The sequence below is a fragment of the Grammomys surdaster genome, unplaced genomic scaffold (assembly GCF_004785775.1).
Source record: "Grammomys surdaster isolate TR1022 unplaced genomic scaffold, NIH_TR_1.0 126013, whole genome shotgun sequence".
NCBI lineage: Eukaryota > Metazoa > Chordata > Mammalia > Rodentia > Muridae > Grammomys > Grammomys surdaster.
Window position 1 is genome coordinate 939,061 of NW_021620828.1, and position 20,174 is coordinate 959,234.

The 20,174-nt window shown below is 52.5% G+C and overlaps 2 protein-coding genes across 8 annotated transcripts in view; both read left to right on the forward strand.

Annotated features, from left to right (window-relative positions):
- The first annotated feature begins 1,249 nt into the window (after positions 1-1,249).
- Nop2 (NOP2 nucleolar protein) lies at positions 1,250-12,950 on the forward strand. 2 transcript variants are annotated; one of them, XM_028754453.1, is made up of 16 exons: positions 1,250-1,351; positions 1,571-1,681; positions 2,699-2,744; positions 2,898-2,986; positions 3,694-3,878; positions 6,361-6,416; positions 6,504-6,655; positions 6,752-6,951; positions 7,080-7,169; positions 8,574-8,661; positions 8,733-8,873; positions 9,140-9,279; positions 9,409-9,498; positions 9,642-9,764; positions 9,875-10,103; positions 12,198-12,948. In XM_028754453.1, exons 2-16 carry the CDS (start codon positions 1,576-1,578, stop codon positions 12,833-12,835), a joined length of 2,373 nt encoding a protein of 790 aa, XP_028610286.1. In that variant the 5' UTR covers positions 1,250-1,351; positions 1,571-1,575; the 3' UTR covers positions 12,836-12,948. The 2 variants fall into 2 exon arrangements, with proteins under 2 accessions (XP_028610286.1, XP_028610287.1); XM_028754454.1 differs by lacking the exon at positions 1,250-1,351 and having other exon boundaries at positions 12,198-12,950.
- Positions 12,951-13,408: 458 nt separating this feature from the next.
- Iffo1 (intermediate filament family orphan 1) overlaps positions 13,409-20,174 on the forward strand; it is a 16,957-nt gene continuing 10,191 nt past the window's right edge. For 2 of the 6 annotated variants that reach the window (XM_028754396.1, XM_028754397.1), the window contains exons 1-5: positions 13,409-14,215; positions 17,766-17,826; positions 17,917-18,012; positions 18,985-19,125; positions 19,406-19,414. In XM_028754396.1, coding sequence (XP_028610229.1) covers positions 13,443-14,215; positions 17,766-17,826; positions 17,917-18,012; positions 18,985-19,125; positions 19,406-19,414 — 1,080 coding nt within the window. In that variant the 5' untranslated portion in view covers positions 13,409-13,442. The remainder of the gene's footprint in view (positions 14,216-17,765; positions 17,827-17,916; positions 18,013-18,984; positions 19,126-19,405; positions 19,415-20,174) is intronic. The other 4 variants (XM_028754399.1, XM_028754398.1, XM_028754402.1 and 1 more) reach the window with 4 other exon arrangements.

A 20,174-nucleotide genomic window follows, 5' to 3' on the forward strand; every position in this document is an offset into this window, starting at 1 on the left:
TGGTTCTGTGTGGGTGAGTGTGGGTTCCAGGTATCCCAGGAACCGGTTTATCCCTGAAGACTGCTGCTTGTTTGTGCTCCTGACAGGAGAAGAGGCTTCCGGGCCATGCCATCCCTTTATAGGCTCTGACCTCTCAAATTGTTACCAGAGCCCTCCTGCAGGAAGTAGTCACTTGCCTGGTAGATTTGTGAAGACACTGGGCAAGCATTCTATCCTAGAAACCATGGAAACATTTTCTACATGGATATACACACACAGAAGTTTTTTAAGATCAGGGTCTACCTGAGTACTGCCTGGCCCTGTCTCTCAAGTGTGGAAATTAAGGATGTGTTGCCATACCCCAATAATTTTTCTTAGTGATTCACCTTTCTTTAGTTTGTTACTATTGCTGTTTCGAGACGGGTTTCTTTGTGTAGTCCTGGGTCCAGGAAGTCCAGGCTGCCCTCAAAGAGGTCCACCTGCCTCTACTTCCCAGAGGGCTGGGGTTAGAGTGAACTACCACTCCCTTATATAATATATAATATATATATATATATTATTATTATTATTACGTTTATTACTGTGGGCGTAGAGGTCAAAGAGGAGCTTAGTTCCCACGCCCACCATATGGGTGGATCCTGTACTCAAAGCTCAGTTCGGCAGGCTTGGAGGCAAGCGCATTTATCCGCTAAACCATCTTCCAAGCCTGCAAAGTACGGCTTTGAAGGAAGGCCGAGTACGTTTTCCTAAGTGAAAAGGGCTGGAGGAGAGGATTACCTTTAAGGAAAGTGGCTCTAATAAAAACTTTGGGATGCCGGGCGGTGGTGGCGCACGCCTTTTTTAATCCCAGCACTTGGGAGGCAGAGGCAGGCGGATTTCTGAGTTCGAGAGTTCGAGGCTAGCCTGGTCTACACAGAGAAACCCTGTCTCGAAAAACCAAACAAACAAATAAAAACTTTGGGAACGGAAGGGCCGAGGCGTGGGACCCCGCGATCTTAAGGTCTAAGGCAATTCGCAGGGTGCCAGGGGAAGGGCCAAGTTGCGGTTCTAAGGTGGAAGGAGCGTGCGGCCTCGGGAGTAACAAGCAAGAACCCGCGGGCAGGAGCCAACTCCTGAACGGAGGGCAGAGAAAGCCCGATGGCGCCGCGGCGCGTTTCCCTCTCTCCCTGAACCGGGGGAGCGGGTGAGGGGCGTGTTCCAGCACCGGGTCCGTTCCGGTGCCGCGGCCGGAAGAGGCGGAGCGCTGTCCGGGCGCTTTGCGCGTGCGGAATTCACTCCCATGGTGTGCTACGGCTGAGCTCTTCCCCAAGTCCACGTGGGGCTGGAGGCGCTGGGTCTGCCGGAACCAGGTCTAGGCAAGCCGAGCCTTCAGGTGCGTCTGCAGGATCTCAGAGCAGGGTTTCGACCTTGGCCTCCCGAGAGGGACGTGTTGACGAGGTCCTGTGGGAAAGCCTGGAGGGGCCCATTGGGGTCCCGAGTACAGGTCCTGGGCCGGGCGGGACCCCTTCCCGGATAATATCGCTAAGCCTACGGCCTGCGTTCCCTTTTCAGCATCCACAACGTCACCTTCCCTCATTTTTCTTTGCTTTAGTTATCATGGGGCGCAAGTTGGATCCTACGAAGAAGGAGAAACGTGGACCCGGCCGAAAGGCCCGAAAACAGAAGGGTGCGGAGACAGAACTGGTCAGATTTCTGCCTGCAGGTGAGGATCGTAGCTCCCTGATCTCGCCCAGCCCTTGCTCCATTTTATGTCTTCTCGTTTGCGTGCCCGCTTTTACCTGCTGCATAGATGTGAGTTGTTAGGAATAAGTCGTGTTAGAGAAGGTAGGGAAGCTGCGACTGGGGGCATGGTATCCGTGCGAGGAGCGCTGCGGTTTTCCGTTTCCAGGACTAGGGGGTTCTGATGAAGAATTTAGAAAGGTTTTGTTAAGCTTGGTTTTTAGCAAGCAAGAGTTGGAAACCGAACAGACCAGTCATGAATTGTCTGAAAGAGACGGGATGGATCTGACGTGTTTGGTGAAGGACTGCATTGGGAATTCGTGTTCTGTTTTGAGTGGAAGGTGCAATTTATTGAAATCATTGGCAAGCCACAGACCCGTGAGGGAGGTCCTCAACTCTGTGGACACATGGTCTCACTTCATCGAATTTTAAGAGTCCTGGGAGAGAGGCTTTGTTATATTAGGAGGTGTCTTACACACACAGTAAGTGAAAAAGGTTGATATTTGTGTTTGTAATTTCTTGTAGACTGTAAAAAATTTAAGTAGCAAAGTTAAGTTCTACTTTAGTTGACAACTGAGAGAGCTGAGAATAACAGAAGGGCAGAAAAGGGGGTTTGAGATTTCGTTGTTATCAGAATGTTCCTGTTTGAATTTGGTTGCTGACCAATCTGATGACTGCTTCATGCTTTTGGTCTTTAATTTTCTGGGAGTGATGGGAACGGAGCCTTGGGCTTTCCCCATGCTCAGCACAGGCTGTACCATTAGCCTCTCCTAAACATCTCGATAGATGTTATGGGGTGACTTCCATGGACTGTAGTTTGTAACCTGACGTCTTTCCTGGTGCTGTGGGTGAGCCCGGGGGCGTGCAAATACCAAACACATACTTACCCTACTACGGCCACACTTCAGTTCATGTGGTAATCCTCTTCCTAATTACCTTCCTGCCCCCCAGTTTGTATTTCTTACAAATCCCTAATCTGCTGCTTTTTAAAACTAAACAGCTGACGATGAGAATTTCAAGAGGCTGTCGAGCCGTGCCCGGAAGAGGTGAGTATGGGTGCCCAGGTATATATAGTGGGATTGGAGCTGCTTGGTCCATGGGGGAAAGGGGTTGCTGTTCGTTGTCTTTCCTTGTGGTGGGAGGTGGCAGAGCCCGGAGGTGTGTTCCCTTCCTTGTCTTCACTTTCCATATTCTTTCAGGGCAGCCAAGAGGAGGGCAGGGTCTGTTGATGTCCCTAAGCCACATAAGTCTCCTGGGATCAAAACATTGCCTGGAGAGTTATCCAAAGGTGAATCTAGGAGTTGGTTGCTCTAAAGAATCTTCTGGGTCCTGGATAGGGTTAATTGAGAATGGAAGGAACAGCAAAAGGCTTTTTTTTTAAGATCTATTTTTGTTTGTTTGAGTTGCTGGCGATAGCTCAGCGGTTAAGAGATGGGGTTTCTCTGTGTAACCTTTGGGTATCATTGAATCATTGAACTCACTTTGTAGACCAGGCTGGCCTTGAACTCAGAGATCCACCTGTCTCTGCCTTATTTTTGGAAAAAAAAAAATTTGTCTTGACTTATGTATATGAGTGTTTTGCCTGCATGTATGAATGTGTGTCGTGTGGGTGCCTGGTTCCCGTGGAGGTCAAAGGAAACATCAGACCCCCTGGAACTAGAATTACAAATGGCTGTGCACCCGACCATGGGAGTGCCAGGGCAACGACTGCTCTTGACCCCCGAGTCTTCTCTCCAGCCCTGTTTTCACTCTTTGGTGTTTGTGTCAGAATGTGGCTGTGTGCTCGTGGGATACTGACTCCGTTGTTGATACTTGTGAGCTGTCAAATGTGGGTTCTGGGAACTGGAAGATCAGTCTGTGATTTTAACTGTTAAGCCATCTCTATGGCCCTCAAAGGACATTCTTAGGGCTAGAAAGTACAGTCTCCAGAGGTGTGAGGCAGAGTGTGACTGCCGTCCACTCAAGCACACTTTGGCAAACCCTTCCTGTTCTCAGGAGCAGTTCAGGCTCGAGGTAAAAAACGCCCAGCACCAGTTCAAAACAGTGATGGGGATGAGGAGGAAGACTCCGAGGAAGATGGTGTGGTGACCCAGGGGGACCTTTGGGGCTCTGAGGACGGTAGTGAAGATATGGTGGATGACTATGGAGCTGACTCTAACTCAGAGGGTGAGGAGGAAAAGGTGAGTCACTTCTGGGTATTCTCAAGTAGATCTGTTTATTGGAGATTTTGTCCTACTGTGTAGCCCTGGCTGTCCTCGAACTCAGAGCTCTTCTTGCCTCTGCCTCCTGAGTGCTGGGACTAAGGGTATAAGTCACCACACCCAGCTTGTTGTGCCCCGGTTAGCCTGAACTCTGTGTAGCTCAAGCTGGCCTCTAATTACTTTGGCCTCCTGAGTGTTGGGATTACAGGCATGTGTCACTGCCTGACTGAAACTTAGCCTTTTAGTCCCCAGACTGGCCTGGAATGTCTGCTCCTCCTGCCTTGGTCTCTCAAGTGCTGGCCACCATGTCTAACTTACTTTTTAGCTTCTTTCCAATTTGTGCAGGCTCCTTCAGAGACAAGGACAGTCTGAGTGGAGTAAAGGGTTCTGGTGCTCCATCTCAGCACTCCCGAGTTGGAAAGCACTGTCAGCTGTTTTAGATGTCTGTACTTTGTACATGCAAATGCTGCAATGCCTACAGAGATAAGAGGTGGATCCCTTGGGAACAGAATTCCAGACTGTCTTTTTTTCCAGTATATTTTATGTGTATGAGTGTTCTGCTTAATTAGGAGGGTGGAGGGATGATGGATCAGTGGCTAAGAGCACTGCAGAGGATCTAGGTTCAGTTCCTAGCACCCACAGTGGATTGATCACATCTGCCTGTAACTTTTTTTTGGGTGGGGGGGTGTTTCGAGACAGGGTTTCTCTGTGTATCTTTAGCTGCCCTGGAACTCACTCTGTAGTCCAGGCTGGCCTCGAACTCAGAAATCTGCCTGCCTCTGCTTCCCAAGTGCTGGGATTAAAGGTGTGCGCCACTACTGCCAGGCTTGCCTGTAACTCTTAAGTCCGAGGAATCCCAGGCCTTCTGATGGCCTTTCTGCATCTGTACTCATGTATGCATGCCCACACATAGATGCTTACATACACATACAGTTCTATAACATACAAGTAAAATAAATTCTAAGCCAGGCGTGGTTGCACACGCCTTTAATCACAATACTCTGGAGGCAGAGGCAGGTGTATCTTTTAGTTCACGCCAACTTGATCTCCAGAGCAAGTTCCAGTATAGCCAGGGCTATGCAGAGAAACCCTGTCCCGAAGACGAAGAAGAAGAAGAAGAGATACCTGGCTCAGACCACTGACTGCTCTTCCAGAGGTCCTGAGTTCAATTCCAGCAACCACATGGTGCCTCACAACCATCTGTAACGGGATCTGGTTCTCTCTTCTGGTGTGTCTGAAGACAGCAACAGTGTACTCACATACATGAAATAAATCTTTAGAAGAAACGCTTGGGAATGAAATGCGATTAAAATTCTGTGCAGGAGCAGTATGTAGAGTGATTCAAGGGCACGGGGCAGAGTGGGCCCAAGGGTGCAGTTCTTTTATTCAAGAGGTGAGCATGGTTCTTTTATACAGGAGGTATTTCAGTTGTTGTGTATCTCAGGCTAGCTCCATATGCTCTGATCTCAGCTTCCTGAATCTTCACACTTTCGAGACTGAAGGGGGAGGATTGCTGAGTTTGAGACCAGCCTGGGCAACTGTCTCAAACAAAACCATCTAAAGGAGTGAACACCTGGGCCTGGTGAGCTTAGGGTGAGAGCCTGTGGCTCTGACAGATGATCCAGGTTGAGTCTCCAGACCTACCTACATGGGTACCCATCCAGGTCTCTGTTCCAGTGTCTACTGAGTGCCCATGTAACGTGCATATGCATACTGTCAGGCAGAACACTTAAGAGTTAAAGAGTAGCCGGGCGGTGGTGGCACACACCTTTAATCCCAGCACTTGGGAGGCAGAGGCAGGCGGATTTCTGAGTTCGAGGCTAGCCTGGTCTACAGAGTGAGTTCCAGGACAGCCAGGGCTACACAGAGAAACCCTGTCTCGAAAAAACAAAACAAAAAAAAGAGTTAAAGAGTAAAGGGTCTAGAGAGGTGGCTCAGGGGTTAGGGGCATGGCTGCTCTCATCGCGGACCTAGACTTGATTCCCAGCATCCACATAGCTGCTCAAAGCTATCTGTCATTCCAGAGCCAAGGAATTCACTTCTCCTGGTCATCAAGGTCTCCTTCCTGCACAGACAAGTGGGCAAAAACACCCATCATACACATTTTTTTTAAAGACTTATTTTTATTTTATACATATGAGTACACTGCAATTGCTCTCTTCAGACACACCTGGGAATTGAACTCAGGACCTCCCTCTAGAAGAACCATCAGTGCTCTTACCTGCTGAGCCGTCTCTCCAGCTCCCCTTAACAAGTAAAACAAAGTAAAGTAAAACCCTAAAGTTAGAAACTAGAGAGGAAATACAAATAACATAGTTATTGTGTGTCGTCTTTAGCTTCTGTATTTGCTTCTAAGAGAGCGTTAGATTTATGTTTAGGGAAAAGTAACCCACTAGGGACAGACTATGATGCAGGGTGACAAAGGGCTGCCTTGTCAGACACTGGTCTTCTCTCTTCCCAGCTGTTGCCTATTGAAAGAGCCGCTCTGAAGCAGAAGGCCCAGGACGCCGCAGCTGGGTGAGTTTGGCCACAGCTGGGAGGAGAAAGATTTGAAGGAGGAGGTGTCTGTCTGGGCCTGAACCCCTGTTCTGACCTTGTTTCTAGGGCCCAGTGGAGTGAAGAGGACACTGATGAAGATGATGGTGTTTCCCCTGAGTCCCACCCCAGAAAGGATGACAAAGCAGAGGGGGATTTGCAGATTAATGTGGAAGATGAGGAAGGCTTTGTGCTGCCCCCTGCTGGTGATACTGACCAGGATATCCTTTGAGTGCAGAGGGAGAGTGGGAGGAGAGGGCCTTAGCGGGGCTCTCGTAGGCCTGAGACTCAAGGCAGCATTTCCTTAATGGGCCCACATGCCAAGGCTCCAGACCTGCAATCCGTTCACAAGCGGATCCAGGATATAGTAGGAGTGCTTCGGGATTTTGGGGCTCAGCGAGAAGAAGGCCGGTCTCGAACTGAGTATCTGAGTCGGCTTCAGAAGGATCTGGCCACTTACTATTCTTACGGAGACTTCCTGCTGAGCAAGCTCATGGAGCTCTTCCCTCTGTCTGAGGTGCCGGCACACCACCTTGCTGCTTCTGCTTTTCCTCCCTTTGTCCTAGTGTGACGCCGTTTACCCCTCACACCTTGGTCTGAGCTCCTAGGCGCTTGACTCAGTCCGATGCCCTGTCTCCATTGCAGTTGATAGAGTTTCTAGAAGCTAATGAGGTGCCCAGGCCAGTCACCCTTCGGACCAACACCTTGAAAACCCGTCGCCGAGACCTTGCTCAGGTGAGGGGTCAGTGTCCTTTCATTCAGAATTGGACTCTTGCTCACCTGAGGGTCACCCTGCCCAGTGCTGGCAGAGTGAATTCTTCAGACCTAAGTATGTCTTGTTCCAAGCATGGTCCCCGCAGGTAAGCTCTGAGAGGCCTGCTGTCTATCTAGAGTAGGACCTTGTCTTTGTTACCTGTGCTGCCTTTGCCTAAGATGGGACGTCAGCATAAAGATGAACTGTAACCTAAGGGATTGGGGGAAGGTCACCAGGAAGCTGAGAAACGATGTTTGCCCCAGAAAAACACATACATGCTCCATTTGACTCTTACCCAGGGATTCAGGGGCCCCAGGTTAAAGACTTTGCTTCTAAAATCTGTGGTGTTAACCGTGCATACCATTTGTTCTGGGCTAAGCTTATTTGATGTGTTTTACTTCGGAATGTTCTCCATGTGGATGCTTGGGACTTAGGGATCGTTGTAAGCCACTGTAGGTGCCGTGGATCGAAACCAGAAGCCCTGCAACGGGGACGGGGGCTGAGCCGTCTCCAGCCCTGCGCATTGTAGTTTCATGTTTTATTGTTGCTTTTTGAGACGAAGTCTGACTGTGTAAGCCCTGGCTGGCCTTGAACTTACAGAGATCACCGGCCTCTGCCTTCCTGGGACTGAGATTAAACATTTTTTTCCTTTAGGTTTTGAGGCAGGTCTCATGAAGCCAGGCCGACCTTTGTAGTACAGGTTGTCACTGAACTTCTAGTCTTCCTGGTTTTGCCCTGGAGTGCTTGGGTTCCAACCATGTGCCATTATGCCTAGCTTGACGCACTGCTGGAGATGAACCTAGGGCTTCATGCATGTGGGGCAAGCACTCTGCCCACCGAGACACATCCACACACCTCAGCAATTCCCTCTTCTAGGAAAGGGGAGAGCAGGAAGCAGTAGCTGATTAGTAAAATGTACTTGACTGAGTCAGAAACTGGAGTTTAAGAATGAGGAGTTGGGTAAAGGGGCTGGGCTGAGGCTCAGTGGTAGAACAGTTTGCTTTAGTACGCACACAAGCCCTAGACACACTCCCCAGTCGGGGTGCGTGGTTCAATCTGGTAGTTTACATCTTTAGTCCCAGCACTTGTGAAGTTGAGGCAGGATAGCTCAGGCTACATAGCAATACCCTGTCTCAAAACAAGGGTCTTGGCAGACAAGGGCTAGAGTGGCTCGGTGCTTGACCCTTTGTTTGACCCTCACAAGGCCCTGGATCCCGCGCACACACTGTAGGTGGACGGCAGTAGATGGTATGAGGAGAGGGTCTGCCAAGTGACAGCTGGCTGTCAGCGGTGTGCTTGCAGCTGCAGTGACGTGGACCAGGTTCTCCTGCCTGGCTGCTGTGAGTAGAATATCATGATTTTGACATCTTCCTCTTTATTTTCAGGCTCTGATCAATCGTGGGGTTAATCTGGATCCACTAGGAAAGTGGTCAAAGTCTGGACTTGTAGTATATGATTCTTCAGTGCCTATTGGTAAGTGTCCCCACTGGTAGCCCTTCTGTTCTGTCCCTTTGCCAGCATGTCACTGTGGCCCTTCTTCACAGGTGCTACTCCCGAGTACCTGGCTGGACACTATATGCTGCAGGGAGCTTCGAGTATGCTGCCTGTCATGGCCCTGGCACCTCAGGAGCATGAGCGGATCTTAGACATGTGTTGTGCTCCTGGAGGGAAGACCAGCTACATAGGTATGAAGAGGACAGCCTGGGTGCGGGTCGTCTGCCTTGTGCCTGACTGTGACTGACTGCTGAGGTTGTTATCCCTAAACAGGGGAGGGCCAGAAAGATGGTCAGCAGAAGGGGAAGCCACGTGGGTGGACTTAGTGCTGGCTGGCTGGGCAGAGAGGAGTTGGCCTTGGAGGGATGGGATTAGCCTGTGGTTCTGGGCTGCAGAGTGGGTAGCAGTGTGAGGCAGCAGTGCTGTTGAGCCCTGGTGCTCCCCTCTCCTCCCACAGCTCAGCTGATGAAGAACACGGGTGTGATCCTTGCCAATGACGCCAATGCAGAGCGGCTCAAGAGTGTCGTGGGCAACCTCCACCGGCTGGGAGTCACCAACACCATCGTCAGCCACTACGATGGGCGCCAGTTCCCCAAGGTAGGCTCTTGTCTTTCTGAGGCGTCCTCGGTTTACCTTGCTCTTGGTGACATCGCTGTGTTGTGCTGTCTGTGGGAAATCAGTAGTGTTGCTTGTACAACCATCGTATTGCCTTTTCCTTTTCCACAGGTGGTTGGGGGCTTTGATCGCGTGCTTCTGGATGCTCCTTGTAGTGGCACAGGAGTCATCTCCAAAGACCCTGCTGTGAAGACCAACAAGGTGAGGAGCCTGGTAGTGGGACCATCTGAGAGGCTTTGACAGATCTTGGGCTGGAGTGTTGTGATCAGAGAACACCCTCTAGGCAGCCGCTCCCTTCCTCAGGCTGTCTCATGAAGTCCCCTCACTCCTGGTCTCTTGGGCAGGATGAGAAGGACATCCAGCGCTGTGCCCACCTTCAGAAGGAACTGCTGCTCAGTGCTATTGACTCAGTCAACGCTGCCTCCAAGACTGGAGGCTACCTGGTCTACTGCACCTGTTCCATTACGGTGAGCTCTCTGCAGGGCAGGTCATGGAGGCTGCTGTGAGGGCATTTGGCTCTAAGACCTCTCAGCTCCAGCCGCCCGTCCTTCCCTCCTGTTTTCTTTCGCACATCCAGGTGGAAGAGAACGAGTGGGTGGTAGACTACGCCTTGAAGAAGAGGAATGTACGGCTGGTGCCCACCGGCCTGGACTTCGGCCAGGAAGGTTTTACCCGCTTCCGGGAAAGGCGCTTCCACCCCTCTCTGCGTTCCACCCGACGCGTCTATCCTCACACTCACAATATGGATGGTTTCTTTATCGCCAAGTTCAAGAAATTTTCCAATTCTATCCCCCAGCCCCACACAGGTAATCTGCTCTTCCCTGCTGCCACCACCTTGGCCTCTGTCTTTTTAATGTGTGTACGTGTGGTGTATGCAGTGTGATGGTACATGTGTGCATGTGTGTACAGCGTGATGCGTGTCATGTGTGTACAGCGTGACACTGGTGTGTGCAGCGGGATGCATGTGTCTGTTGTGTATGCAGTGAGTGTGTGTGTGTGTGGTAGGGGTGTGTTCACATGCATGTGGGAAAGCTAGAGCTCAACTTCAGGCGTTAGCCTCTGTCCTCCACCTGAGTTGCTTATGTTGTATTGTGTGCGTGAGTGTGTGTGTGTGTTTGTGTGTGTGTGTGTGTGAGAGAGAGAGAGAGCGTGAGCGCGCGTGAGCGTGCGTGGGCATGTCAGAAAACACATGGAGCTCAGAATGACTTGGGAGTTGTCTCCTTCCACCATGTGGTCTGATCAAGCTTGAAGGCAGTCACCTTGCCTGCTGTGCCCGCCTCACCAGCACTACTCTGTAAAGGAACGTTGTGTAAAGCATTTTTCGGGCACATGATGTTTTAGACCAAGTCCACTGTTTACTGCTTGACTCCTCCCCTTTCCACCACTTTCCCAATGAGCGCATTGAGTGTTGACTGTGTGGATGGGTGTGGGACTGTGTTCTTCATCTCCTGGAGCCTCCCATCCCTGAGGAGACCTGACTCCACCCCAGCTGCACTCAGTTGCCTGGCACTCCAGAGATAAGACTGGGACTTCATGCCCACCCCCAACACACACACACATACTCCCCACTGTTTTATTGTAGTTAAACTGCCTGGACCACAAACACCTGGAATCAGCCTGCAATTCTGTCTCCCTGCTTTTTTATTGTTTTTACTTGGGTGCCAGGGATCCCAACTCAGGTGGTTCCGCTGATGCCCCAAGCTCTTTCCCTGTGGAGCTGTGGATGGGTGGCTTCCCACCTGCTTTCCAGTGTGGAGAGCAGAGGCCACAGCATGACAGGGAGAGGGGGTTTGGGGGTTCTCTCAGCCTCTGTGCTTGGATGAAAGCTTGGGGGTTCTCTCAGCCACAGTTGTTGCTGAGCCCTGAGCCTCTGCTGTTGGAACAAGCTGAGGTGGATACACCACACACACAGTTCTACCAAGTAGCTGATTGTTTAGCCCAAGTGCATTCCCACTGTAGGTTGTGGTTTCTTTTGAGTCTTAGCTCTGCTGGCCCAGCATCTCTGCACTGGATTGGCAAACTGCGGCGCTCTGGCAGGTCTCGGAGCCTGTGGCTAATGCATTTGTTTCCTTGAGCATCTTAATGCTGGCCTGTACCTTGGGAGGGTGGGGTATTCTGACCTCTGCATGCCTTGGGTTAGTTGGAAGGAGGAGAAAAGAGAGTCTGAGTACGGAGTGTGATTTCTGACTTGGTTTTTGTTTTCAATAGCTCCAGACTTAGCACATTGCCAGGTAGGTACTCTGCACAGTGCAAAAACCTTAAGAAACAGCAAATTTTAAGAGGCAAAGGCAGGTGCGTCTTTGAGTTTGAGGCCAGGCTGGCTCAAAGTCCAAGACCACCTAGGCTACATAGCAAGACCCTGTCTCAGGAAAACCCAGGAAATAGCAAGTTTTTATATAAGTGAGGTTCATATTTGGTGGCGTTCTTATTGATGCTTACTAGCTCTGTTTCCCACATTGTCCGAGCGACAGGTCAAGTGAGACAGTGCTTGCTTTAGAGACAGGGGACTTTAAGAGTGCCTTGCTAGATACCGCCCTCCAGAGGGCGCAGCTTCCCCTGAAAACCTAGACCTGACCTAAGAATAGGCAATAATCCCTTAATACAGGGTACATAGAGTTTCAGTAAAAACCATGCGCTAATGTGAGTCTAATTAGTCAGCTCTTAAGCACTATCCTAGTGTGGGGCTTTTCTTGTTTCTTCGGTTTTTGGTGTTTGAAGACAGGGTTTCTCTGTGTAGTCCTGGCTGCCCTGGGACTGGCTCTGTAGACAGGGCTGTCCTGGAACTCAGAGATCCGCCTGCCTCTGCCTCCTGGACATGGGATTAAAGCCGTGCACCACCACCACTGCCCAGCAACCTCCTTGTTTCTTAATGATCAAACCATCTTTAATTTTTACCTCAGGAAACTCGGCTGCCGCTACCCCTGCAGAACCTGACCTGAAGCATCAGGTCACTCCAAAGTCTGAGAACAGTAGCCAGCCCTCCAAGAAAGCTCACGGGGCTGCAAAAGCAAAGCAACAGTTGGTGAGACAGCAGCATTCCAAGAAGCCCTTCCAGAAGATGAACGGCGTCTCCAAAGGGCCAGGCTTGTCCACTGAACCTTCCGTCCCAAATGTTCAAGAGTCTGCTAGGCCCCTGGAAAGCAGTCAGTCTGATGGGAAAGGCAAAGTGACTGGGAAACGGAAGAGGGATGGGAAGCCGAAGCAACAGGGACCAAAACGGGAGCCCTCCAAGGAAGCTGCTGTCCCAAAGCACAGCGCCCCTCCCGAGGGCGAGGACTCGGGAACACCTGCTGTGCCAGCTCCTTCTGAAATCTGTGCCACCCCAAGGCCTCAGTCTCTTGGGAAAGCCAAAAAGATACAGAAAGTAAAGCAGCAGTTATCAGAGCAGCCCGTCAAGAGAGCTGCTTCCCTGAAAGAGGATGCTGTCCCCAAGGGACCCTCAGCCCCCACTGTGTCTCCCCACAGTTCCACCAGGCCCCCACCAGCAAAAAGGAGGAAATCTATGTCAAAGGGCAGCAGCCAGACTCTGTTGTCTTAAGTGGACTTGGAAACTCATTGCATTGTCTCTGGGTTGGAACTTGTAGATCCTGCTGCAAGGATGGCCTCCCCCTGTGCATACATATGAAATTTAATATACATATTACCACCCCTGGTCTCTGTTGTGTTTTTTGAGGGGACTGGCAGTTTGTAGGAAAGTGGGCCTGGGATTCTCTGAAGAGAAACAGTGATGCACTATTCAAATGACAGGTGAATGGCTCCTTCCATTTCTTAGTCTCGAAGGAAAAGTCCATAGAATCCGATCTAGGGTACCGGGCAGAAGAGGACAGTAAGGAAGACTGCCTCTCAAGTACCCGAGGTCCTGTGCCTTGTGCCCGTCAGTCACAATCTTAGGCGGTGGCCTCCTGGGAAGGGCTAGTCTGGCTCCTCCCGTTGTTGACTCCACTCACAGGGCCTCAGACCCCGGAAAGGTTCAGAGCTAATCCTCTAATGAGGGCCTTTCATTGGCTTCCTCTGTTCCCTCCCTCGTGACCTTTGCCCTCCTGCCGGGCCATCTGATTGGACACTCATATTCCACAAGCATTTCATTGGCTCGTCTCCTTACCCTCTGCTGCACTGGTCTCCATCTCCCGGCAGAAGGCGCAGCCATGAATCCGTTATTTGGTCCCAACCTCTTCCTCCTACAGCAGGAGCAGCAGGGCTTGGCCGGGCCGCTGGGGGACCCTCTGGGAGGTGACCACTTTGCCGGGGGAGGGGACTTACCCTCGGCTCCGCTTGCCTCGGCCGGGCCCTCTGCCTATTCGCCTCCCGGGCCTGGTCCGGCGCCCCCCGGAGCCATGGCTCTCCGCAACGACCTGGGCTCCAACATCAACGTACTCAAGACCCTGAACCTCCGGTTTCGCTGCTTCCTAGCCAAGGTGCACGAGCTAGAGCGCCGAAATCGGCTGCTGGAGAAACAGCTACAGCAGGCTCTAGAGGAGGGTAAGCAGGGCAGACGGGGCCTGGCCCGCCGTGACCAGGCGGTACAGACCGGCTTCATCAGCCCGATCCGGCCCCTGGGGCTGCCCCTGAGCTCGCGGCCGGCCGCCGTGTGCCCCCCATCAGCGCGGGTGCTGGGCTCGCCCGCCCGCTCCCCAGCCGGACCCCTAGCATCTTCTGCGGCTTGCCACTCATCATCCTCCACATCCACATCCACTGCCTTCTCCTCGTCGACTCGCTTCATGCCCGGCACCATCTGGTCCTTCTCACAAGCCCGCCGGCTTGGACCGGGACTGGAACCCACGCTGGTGCAAGGGCCTGGCCTGTCGTGGGTACACCCTGACGGGGTGGGCGTCCAGATCGACACCATCACCCCTGAGATCCGTGCACTGTACAACGTGCTGGCCAAAGTGAAGCGGGAGCGGGACGAATACAAGAGAAGGTAGGGACAGGGTTCAAGACATGCCACACACAGACACAGGGCAGAGAGTTTGTGAGGCTTCCCAGAATGGAGAAGTGGGGGGACAAGAATCATGTTAACAAGATTTGAATTTCCTGCTGTGATGAAAGTTAGAATTTGGATGCAGGGGCGCCAGAATCCACAGACAGTTCTCAAGTCAGACTCATGGCTGGAAGCATTCTAGAACACTGGGAATTGACACTTTTCTTCTGGCATGACTCCCAGTCTTATGCAGGCCGCAGTGTTTGCGTGACTCTGCTGACTGTGGGGTGTTGTGTAGTCTGAAAGGGAGACATCCGAGAGAGCTCTGCATCTGTGGGTCTTGTTTGTGGGGCCAGGTTCAGACCTTGGGGCAATTTCAGGACATAAACTCCATACATGGGGTGAAGGGTGCAGCTTTAATTTTGGAGGTAAATGAAGTGAAATTGGAAGGAGGTAGTGAGGGAGCGACAGCCCCTGCCCAGGGTTCCCCCTAAGACATGCCCTTAGACGCCAGGTCTCACCCTGGCTCCACAGGGGAGGCTTAAGGGCTCCAGAAGCCATAGACATTGCTTAAAACAGTCAAAACACACAGGAAAAGAGAGAAAAAGTACCAGGCCTCCTAGGACAAGGACAAGGGACAGCTGTCATAGGGCTGGTGGGGGAGCTCTATCAGAAGAATCACAAACAAGGACCAAGTTTAAAAAAAAAATGTTGGGAACATGGGCACGCCCTACAGAGATACAGAACAAAGTATCTCGGGACCAGCCCAGTGTATTCTGAGGATGAAAGTTTGGCTTTCTGAGAGGAACCCTGCCCCTCAGCAGGTTAACACAAGAGTTGAGAGGAAAGGATGTCACATTGGAGTGCTGGCTGTATACCAGGAGGACTCACTGGATGCCTGGTAACCAGGCAACAGGACAGGACCACAGGCAGAGCGAGTTTTCTGAAGGCTGACCAGGCCCTTGTTGAGGAGGAAGTAGGTGGCTGTCAGATGGAAGCCCAGGCTTGGGGGCTCCCATGTCTTATCTAATGTGACCCTTTCTGGGGATAGCCTGGTCTGTGTGTGCAGGCCAGGGTGGCAGAGATCGCTATCTGGTTAGCCGTGTGTGAGGACCATCTGGAGGCCCTAGAGACCCATTGCTGGGTCTGGGTGACCTTCAGGGATTGGTAATCTGTTGGTATCTCCCAGGTCACGTGCATCTGCAGGCTTCCTGAGGTTCAGTCCTCACCCTGGCTTCCATGACTGTGGCCCATGTCTTTGGGGTTTTAGTGATCCCAGCATCTAGGCACTACCCAGAACCTGCCCGCACCTGCCTCCACCCCTGAAGGGCTTAGCAGTCAGTGGAACACTGGCTGTTCTGGAGTTCTGCCATGGTCCTAGGAACAGCTGCTCCTCGCTGAGGCATCTTTTAAAACAGAGAGCATTTGTCCTTGGTGCAGCTGTCTTGGGCAGCAAAGAGTTAGTCCTCGGGGCCTGATTAGCTCATCCCTGCAGCACACTGCCCTGCAGAGGGCCCAGGGCTAGAACTTCATGGCACGTGACACCCGCCCTTCCACCCCTGCCTTCCTTCTGGGCTCATCATAGCAACACTGTTCCCTCACTTCGTCAGCCTGGACGGTGTGGACAGGTTGAGTACTAAACTGGGCAGGTTCGAAGCCCGCCTCCCCCTAGTTCCTGCTTTCAGCGCCTTTGCCTATGTGGCCTTTTTCTTGGGGCTCAGTTTTTCCAATGTAAGAATGGTCCTTGATTTTTCTCTTCAACTCAAAGATAGGATTTATTTGCAGGAGAGGCCTTTGGTAAATGTAGTATGTACAAAAACTCCCCAGATTCTATCCGAGTTATGGGAACCTCACAAAAAAAAAAAAAAAAAAAAAAAAAAAAGCTGGGATTTGGATGCAGGCCTCACTGCACCTATTGCAGTATCAGTGTGCCTGGCTGGGGAACACCCGAGTGTCCAGATAATTCAGTTTCCGATTTCTTACCCTGTATGAACCATCTCATTAATCATCATCTTGCCTTAAACTTTCACTGGGATTTATTGAGTTCATTATCAGATAGGACTTCTAGCCTCCCTGATGCACCTTGGCCAGGGTCGTAACCTCTTGTCGCTCCTGTGGGCTCTTCCTCTAGAGACTCACAGGCTCTAGGCACACAGGATGCCACCACGTCCCATACTTGTAGAGGAAGAGACCAAGGCCCTGCAGAGACGAAGGCCTCCAGTAGGAAAGCATGTGACATGAGGCTATCAGACCCTGTCACTACCAAAGCAGGAGAAGCAGACATGGGGGAGTGCAGGGCTGGTGGGGGGAAGGGGATGAGAGGGTGAGGGGGGTCCAGAGATAAGCTGCATGGTCAGCTGCAGGGTGGTGGCTAGGCTGGCCGCCTCTTCCCCTGGCTGACTGGAGTTATTATTAGGAACACTGCAGTGCGGCTGTAGGCGCAGCACACGGGAGAGCAAAGAGTCATGGAACCCAAGAGGGCGAGGGAGGGGCAGGAGCAAGGAGAGAAGGGGCCCAAGAGCGTAGTCCTCTTGACGGCAGAGGCTGTCCTCTGCTGCCTCCTCTCCTCTCCACGGATCTCATTTTGAGCCTTCTCCTTCAGCTCCCTTGCCCTCCCTTCTGAGCCCAGAAGGAAGAAGCCTGTGCAGGATGCAGGCGGAAGTGGCGAGCTCATGTACACAGGCAGTGCCTCTGGTCCTGAACCTACAGGGACCAAGCAATACCCCAGCTTCCATCTCCATGACAGGATGGAATGTAAGCCTAGCCGTGGCTAGCGCCTCCTAGGCCCTGCTCCATGGCAAGTGCCTTCCAACCTCCTGGCGATGTTGGGTTTGAGCTCTGGGCTGAGATGTTACACTGCTTAGCCGTGCCTTCTCGTCCACTCTCTGTTCCCTTTCCCTTGGGAGCGATTACTCAGCAATATCTAGCTTCCCATGCCCACTTCTTTCACGCTGCTGGGGGGGACATCACGCCAGCCCTGTGACCTTCTAGCTCACTTAAAGGGGCTGGGTGGGGAAGGACTTTGTACCCAACAAGGCTGCCGAGCAACTCTTGATCCAGCCTGTGTCCTGCAGATGCTTTCACAGGAGGCAGGGCAGCAGCCTAGCAAGCTCTGTTCTGTGCGGGCAGGAGCGGGAGACCGGATCTGTGTCACTGAAGGTGGGAGACTGGGTTGTAGGGGGGACCTGGTGGATTGGTGTGGGCAGGAGGTGGGGGATGGGACCAGCCAGCCAGCTGGTGGAACTGTGGGAATGGGTACTTCAGAGGGCCAAAGTGGTAGCAGTTGTCTTTAAATATAGTTCTTGGTACATGGTCCGGAGGTTCTGGGCAAGCAGTTGGTGAGCCTAGCCCTTGCCGGGAAGTATGGAGCCCTTCAACAGCTGCAGCTGCCCACTGGCTGGCTGCCCGCCCGTAAATTCTTGTCGCAACAAATTCCCATCTAGGGAGCCAGCCCTGGGGTCTGAAGCCTGGGCCTGAGAGGGAGGGATAGGAGCTGTGATGGCAGGAGGAACTCTAGGCTATGTTCTCTCCCCTTCCCGATGTCTGTCAGGTGGGAAGAGGAGTACACAGTTCGGATACAGCTACAAGAGCGAGTCACTGAGCTCCAGGAGGTGAGGGTAGCCACCTACTGCCCCTGCTTCCCTGTCCCTCCCATGCCTTTTCCCACACTGACATCATGCCCCGTTTCCTCCTGGCTGTAGGAGGCCCAAGAGGCCGATGCCTGCCAAGAGGAGCTGGCCATGAAGGTTGAGCAGCTTAAAGCTGAGCTGGTGGTCTTCAAGGGGCTCATGAGTAATGTGAGTTCGGCCTTCCTTCCCCCTTTCTCTAGGGATGCCCGGGTGCTTGGCTGCCCCTCCCCGCCCCTTCCCGTCCTCCTGGGGCTCTCTGCTCTTTCAGTAGACAAGCTCTTGCCCTGTTGCAGAGGAGGCGGCTCAGCTTCACCGTTGAAGCCATCAGTGAAAGCAGAGTGCTGAGCTCTCTGTCGGCTCACGCCTGTAATCCTAGCCCTCGGGAGGCGGAGCCAGAGCGGTCAGAAAGATGAGGGGTTCGAGTCCAGCATCAACTATGTTTAAAAAATAAAACGGGAGTGTGCACAGCCCTGGAGCCAGCTGCCTAGGCTCATGTGTGAACTCTGCCACTTGCCAGCTGTGTGGCCTTAAACCTCTTCCTTCCTCACCAAACCATCTCTTTGCCTCATCCGTGAAATGCAGGAAGGAGGGAAGGACATCTCAGGGTTGCCTTGAAGCAGTCACTGCCCCTGGCTGATGTGTACTGCTAGACAGTGAGAAAAGTGTCATTTGTTATCTCTCTCTCCCTCCCCACTCAGTTTTTCATAGCAGAGTTACTCTGTACAACAACGGCCCTGGCTGTCTTGAGCTTGATCTATAGGCCAGGCTGGTTTTGAACTCTTAGAGCTCCTCATCTCTGCCACCCCCCCCCCCCAGTGCTGGGATTAAGGGCCTGCACCACCACTGCCTGCCTGTCATTCCCAGTGGTCTCCTTTGATCCCTGGGGACTTACATTTCAGGAGGATAAAAACTATTATTGGTTCAAGGGAGGCCCTGCTCATCCCAGCCTGGGCCAAGCCCTCCCAGGGCTGTGTGGCTGGGTGGTAGTCTGAGGAAAGGGATGGGTCATGCAGCAGGTTAAGGGCTTTGTGGAGGAGGTGACAGTGGTGTGCTCTGAAAGATGAGGATTTTGCTGTGGTTTTGGCCGTCCCAGCTGGGGTACTGGGTGTCTCCTCACTGCTCCTGGTGTTCCTGGTGCAGAATCTGACAGAGCTGGACACCAAGATCCAGGAAAAGGCCATGAAGGTAGACATGGACATCTGTCGCCGCATCGACATCACTGCCAAGCTCTGCGACCTGGCTCAGCAGCGCAACTGCGAGGACGTGATCCAGATGCTCCAGGTGAGAGGCCTGCTGTCCGCCCTCCCGGGGTGTGGGGGTGGGGGCATGGCAAGGTGGAGAAGCTCCTGTCGTGGCTGGCCTGGGTCTCAGGTCCTGCTCCCCTTCACCCTGGGACACATCTTGTCCCCTGGGGCCCTTGGTGGGACTAGGCTGGGAGGCAAGGAACAGCCTCAGGAGGGAGGTTTTGGAAGCCATCTCTAACTCCATCTCCCCCTCCCCCCTCCTCTGTCTGCTTCTCTTCTCTCTGTCCCTCTCAACTTTTCTCTTGCTTTCTCCATAGAAGAAGCTGGTTAGTGTGCCCTCGCGCAGGCTTACTGTCCCAGTCCCGTCTCTAAGCCACCCCGCCCTCAGTTTTGAACCACTGGGCCCTTCCAAAGAGATGCCTTCTTCCTGTCTGTTTTCCTTGCTCCTCCGTTTTTGGTCTCTTCCTTCTCCTTCTCCCAGCGGCCTTCCAGATCTGGATGTGATTCAAGCTCTCCCATAGTAAACACAAGCCTCTCGTCTTCCTCACAGCTAGAACTGGGTTCAGTTGAGTCCTCTAACGAGAAAGACTTCAAAACCAAACCCAATTCCTCCGTAGTCGATAAACACAACTTTTTGCTTTTTCTAAAGAGTTATTTTATGCGTATGGATATTTTGACTCCATAATGTCTGTGCACCACATGAGTGCCTTCTGCCCAAGGAGACCAGAAGAGGGCATTGGATTCCCTTGGAACTCGAGCTATGGAGGGCAAATGAGCCGCCATGTGGCTGCTGGGAATTGAACCAGGGTCCTCTGGAAGGGCATCCAGTGCCCTTAACTGCTGAGCCACCTCTCCGGCCCTCATTAAACACATCATACTGTGGTCATCACGAGGCGTTTCTCTCCTTACCGCTCTACTTCCGTTTCTTTTCCTCCTTTCTTCGCCCGCAGCCCTGCCCTCTCTGTGTGTGTCTGCCTGTTTGTGTTCCTGTCATGTAACTGTCTCTTCTGTCCGTCCTCTTCCTGCTGGCCCCGCCTCCCCCTGCGGCCTCCCTGCCCACCCTCTCCTCATGCACCCGGCCTCGCC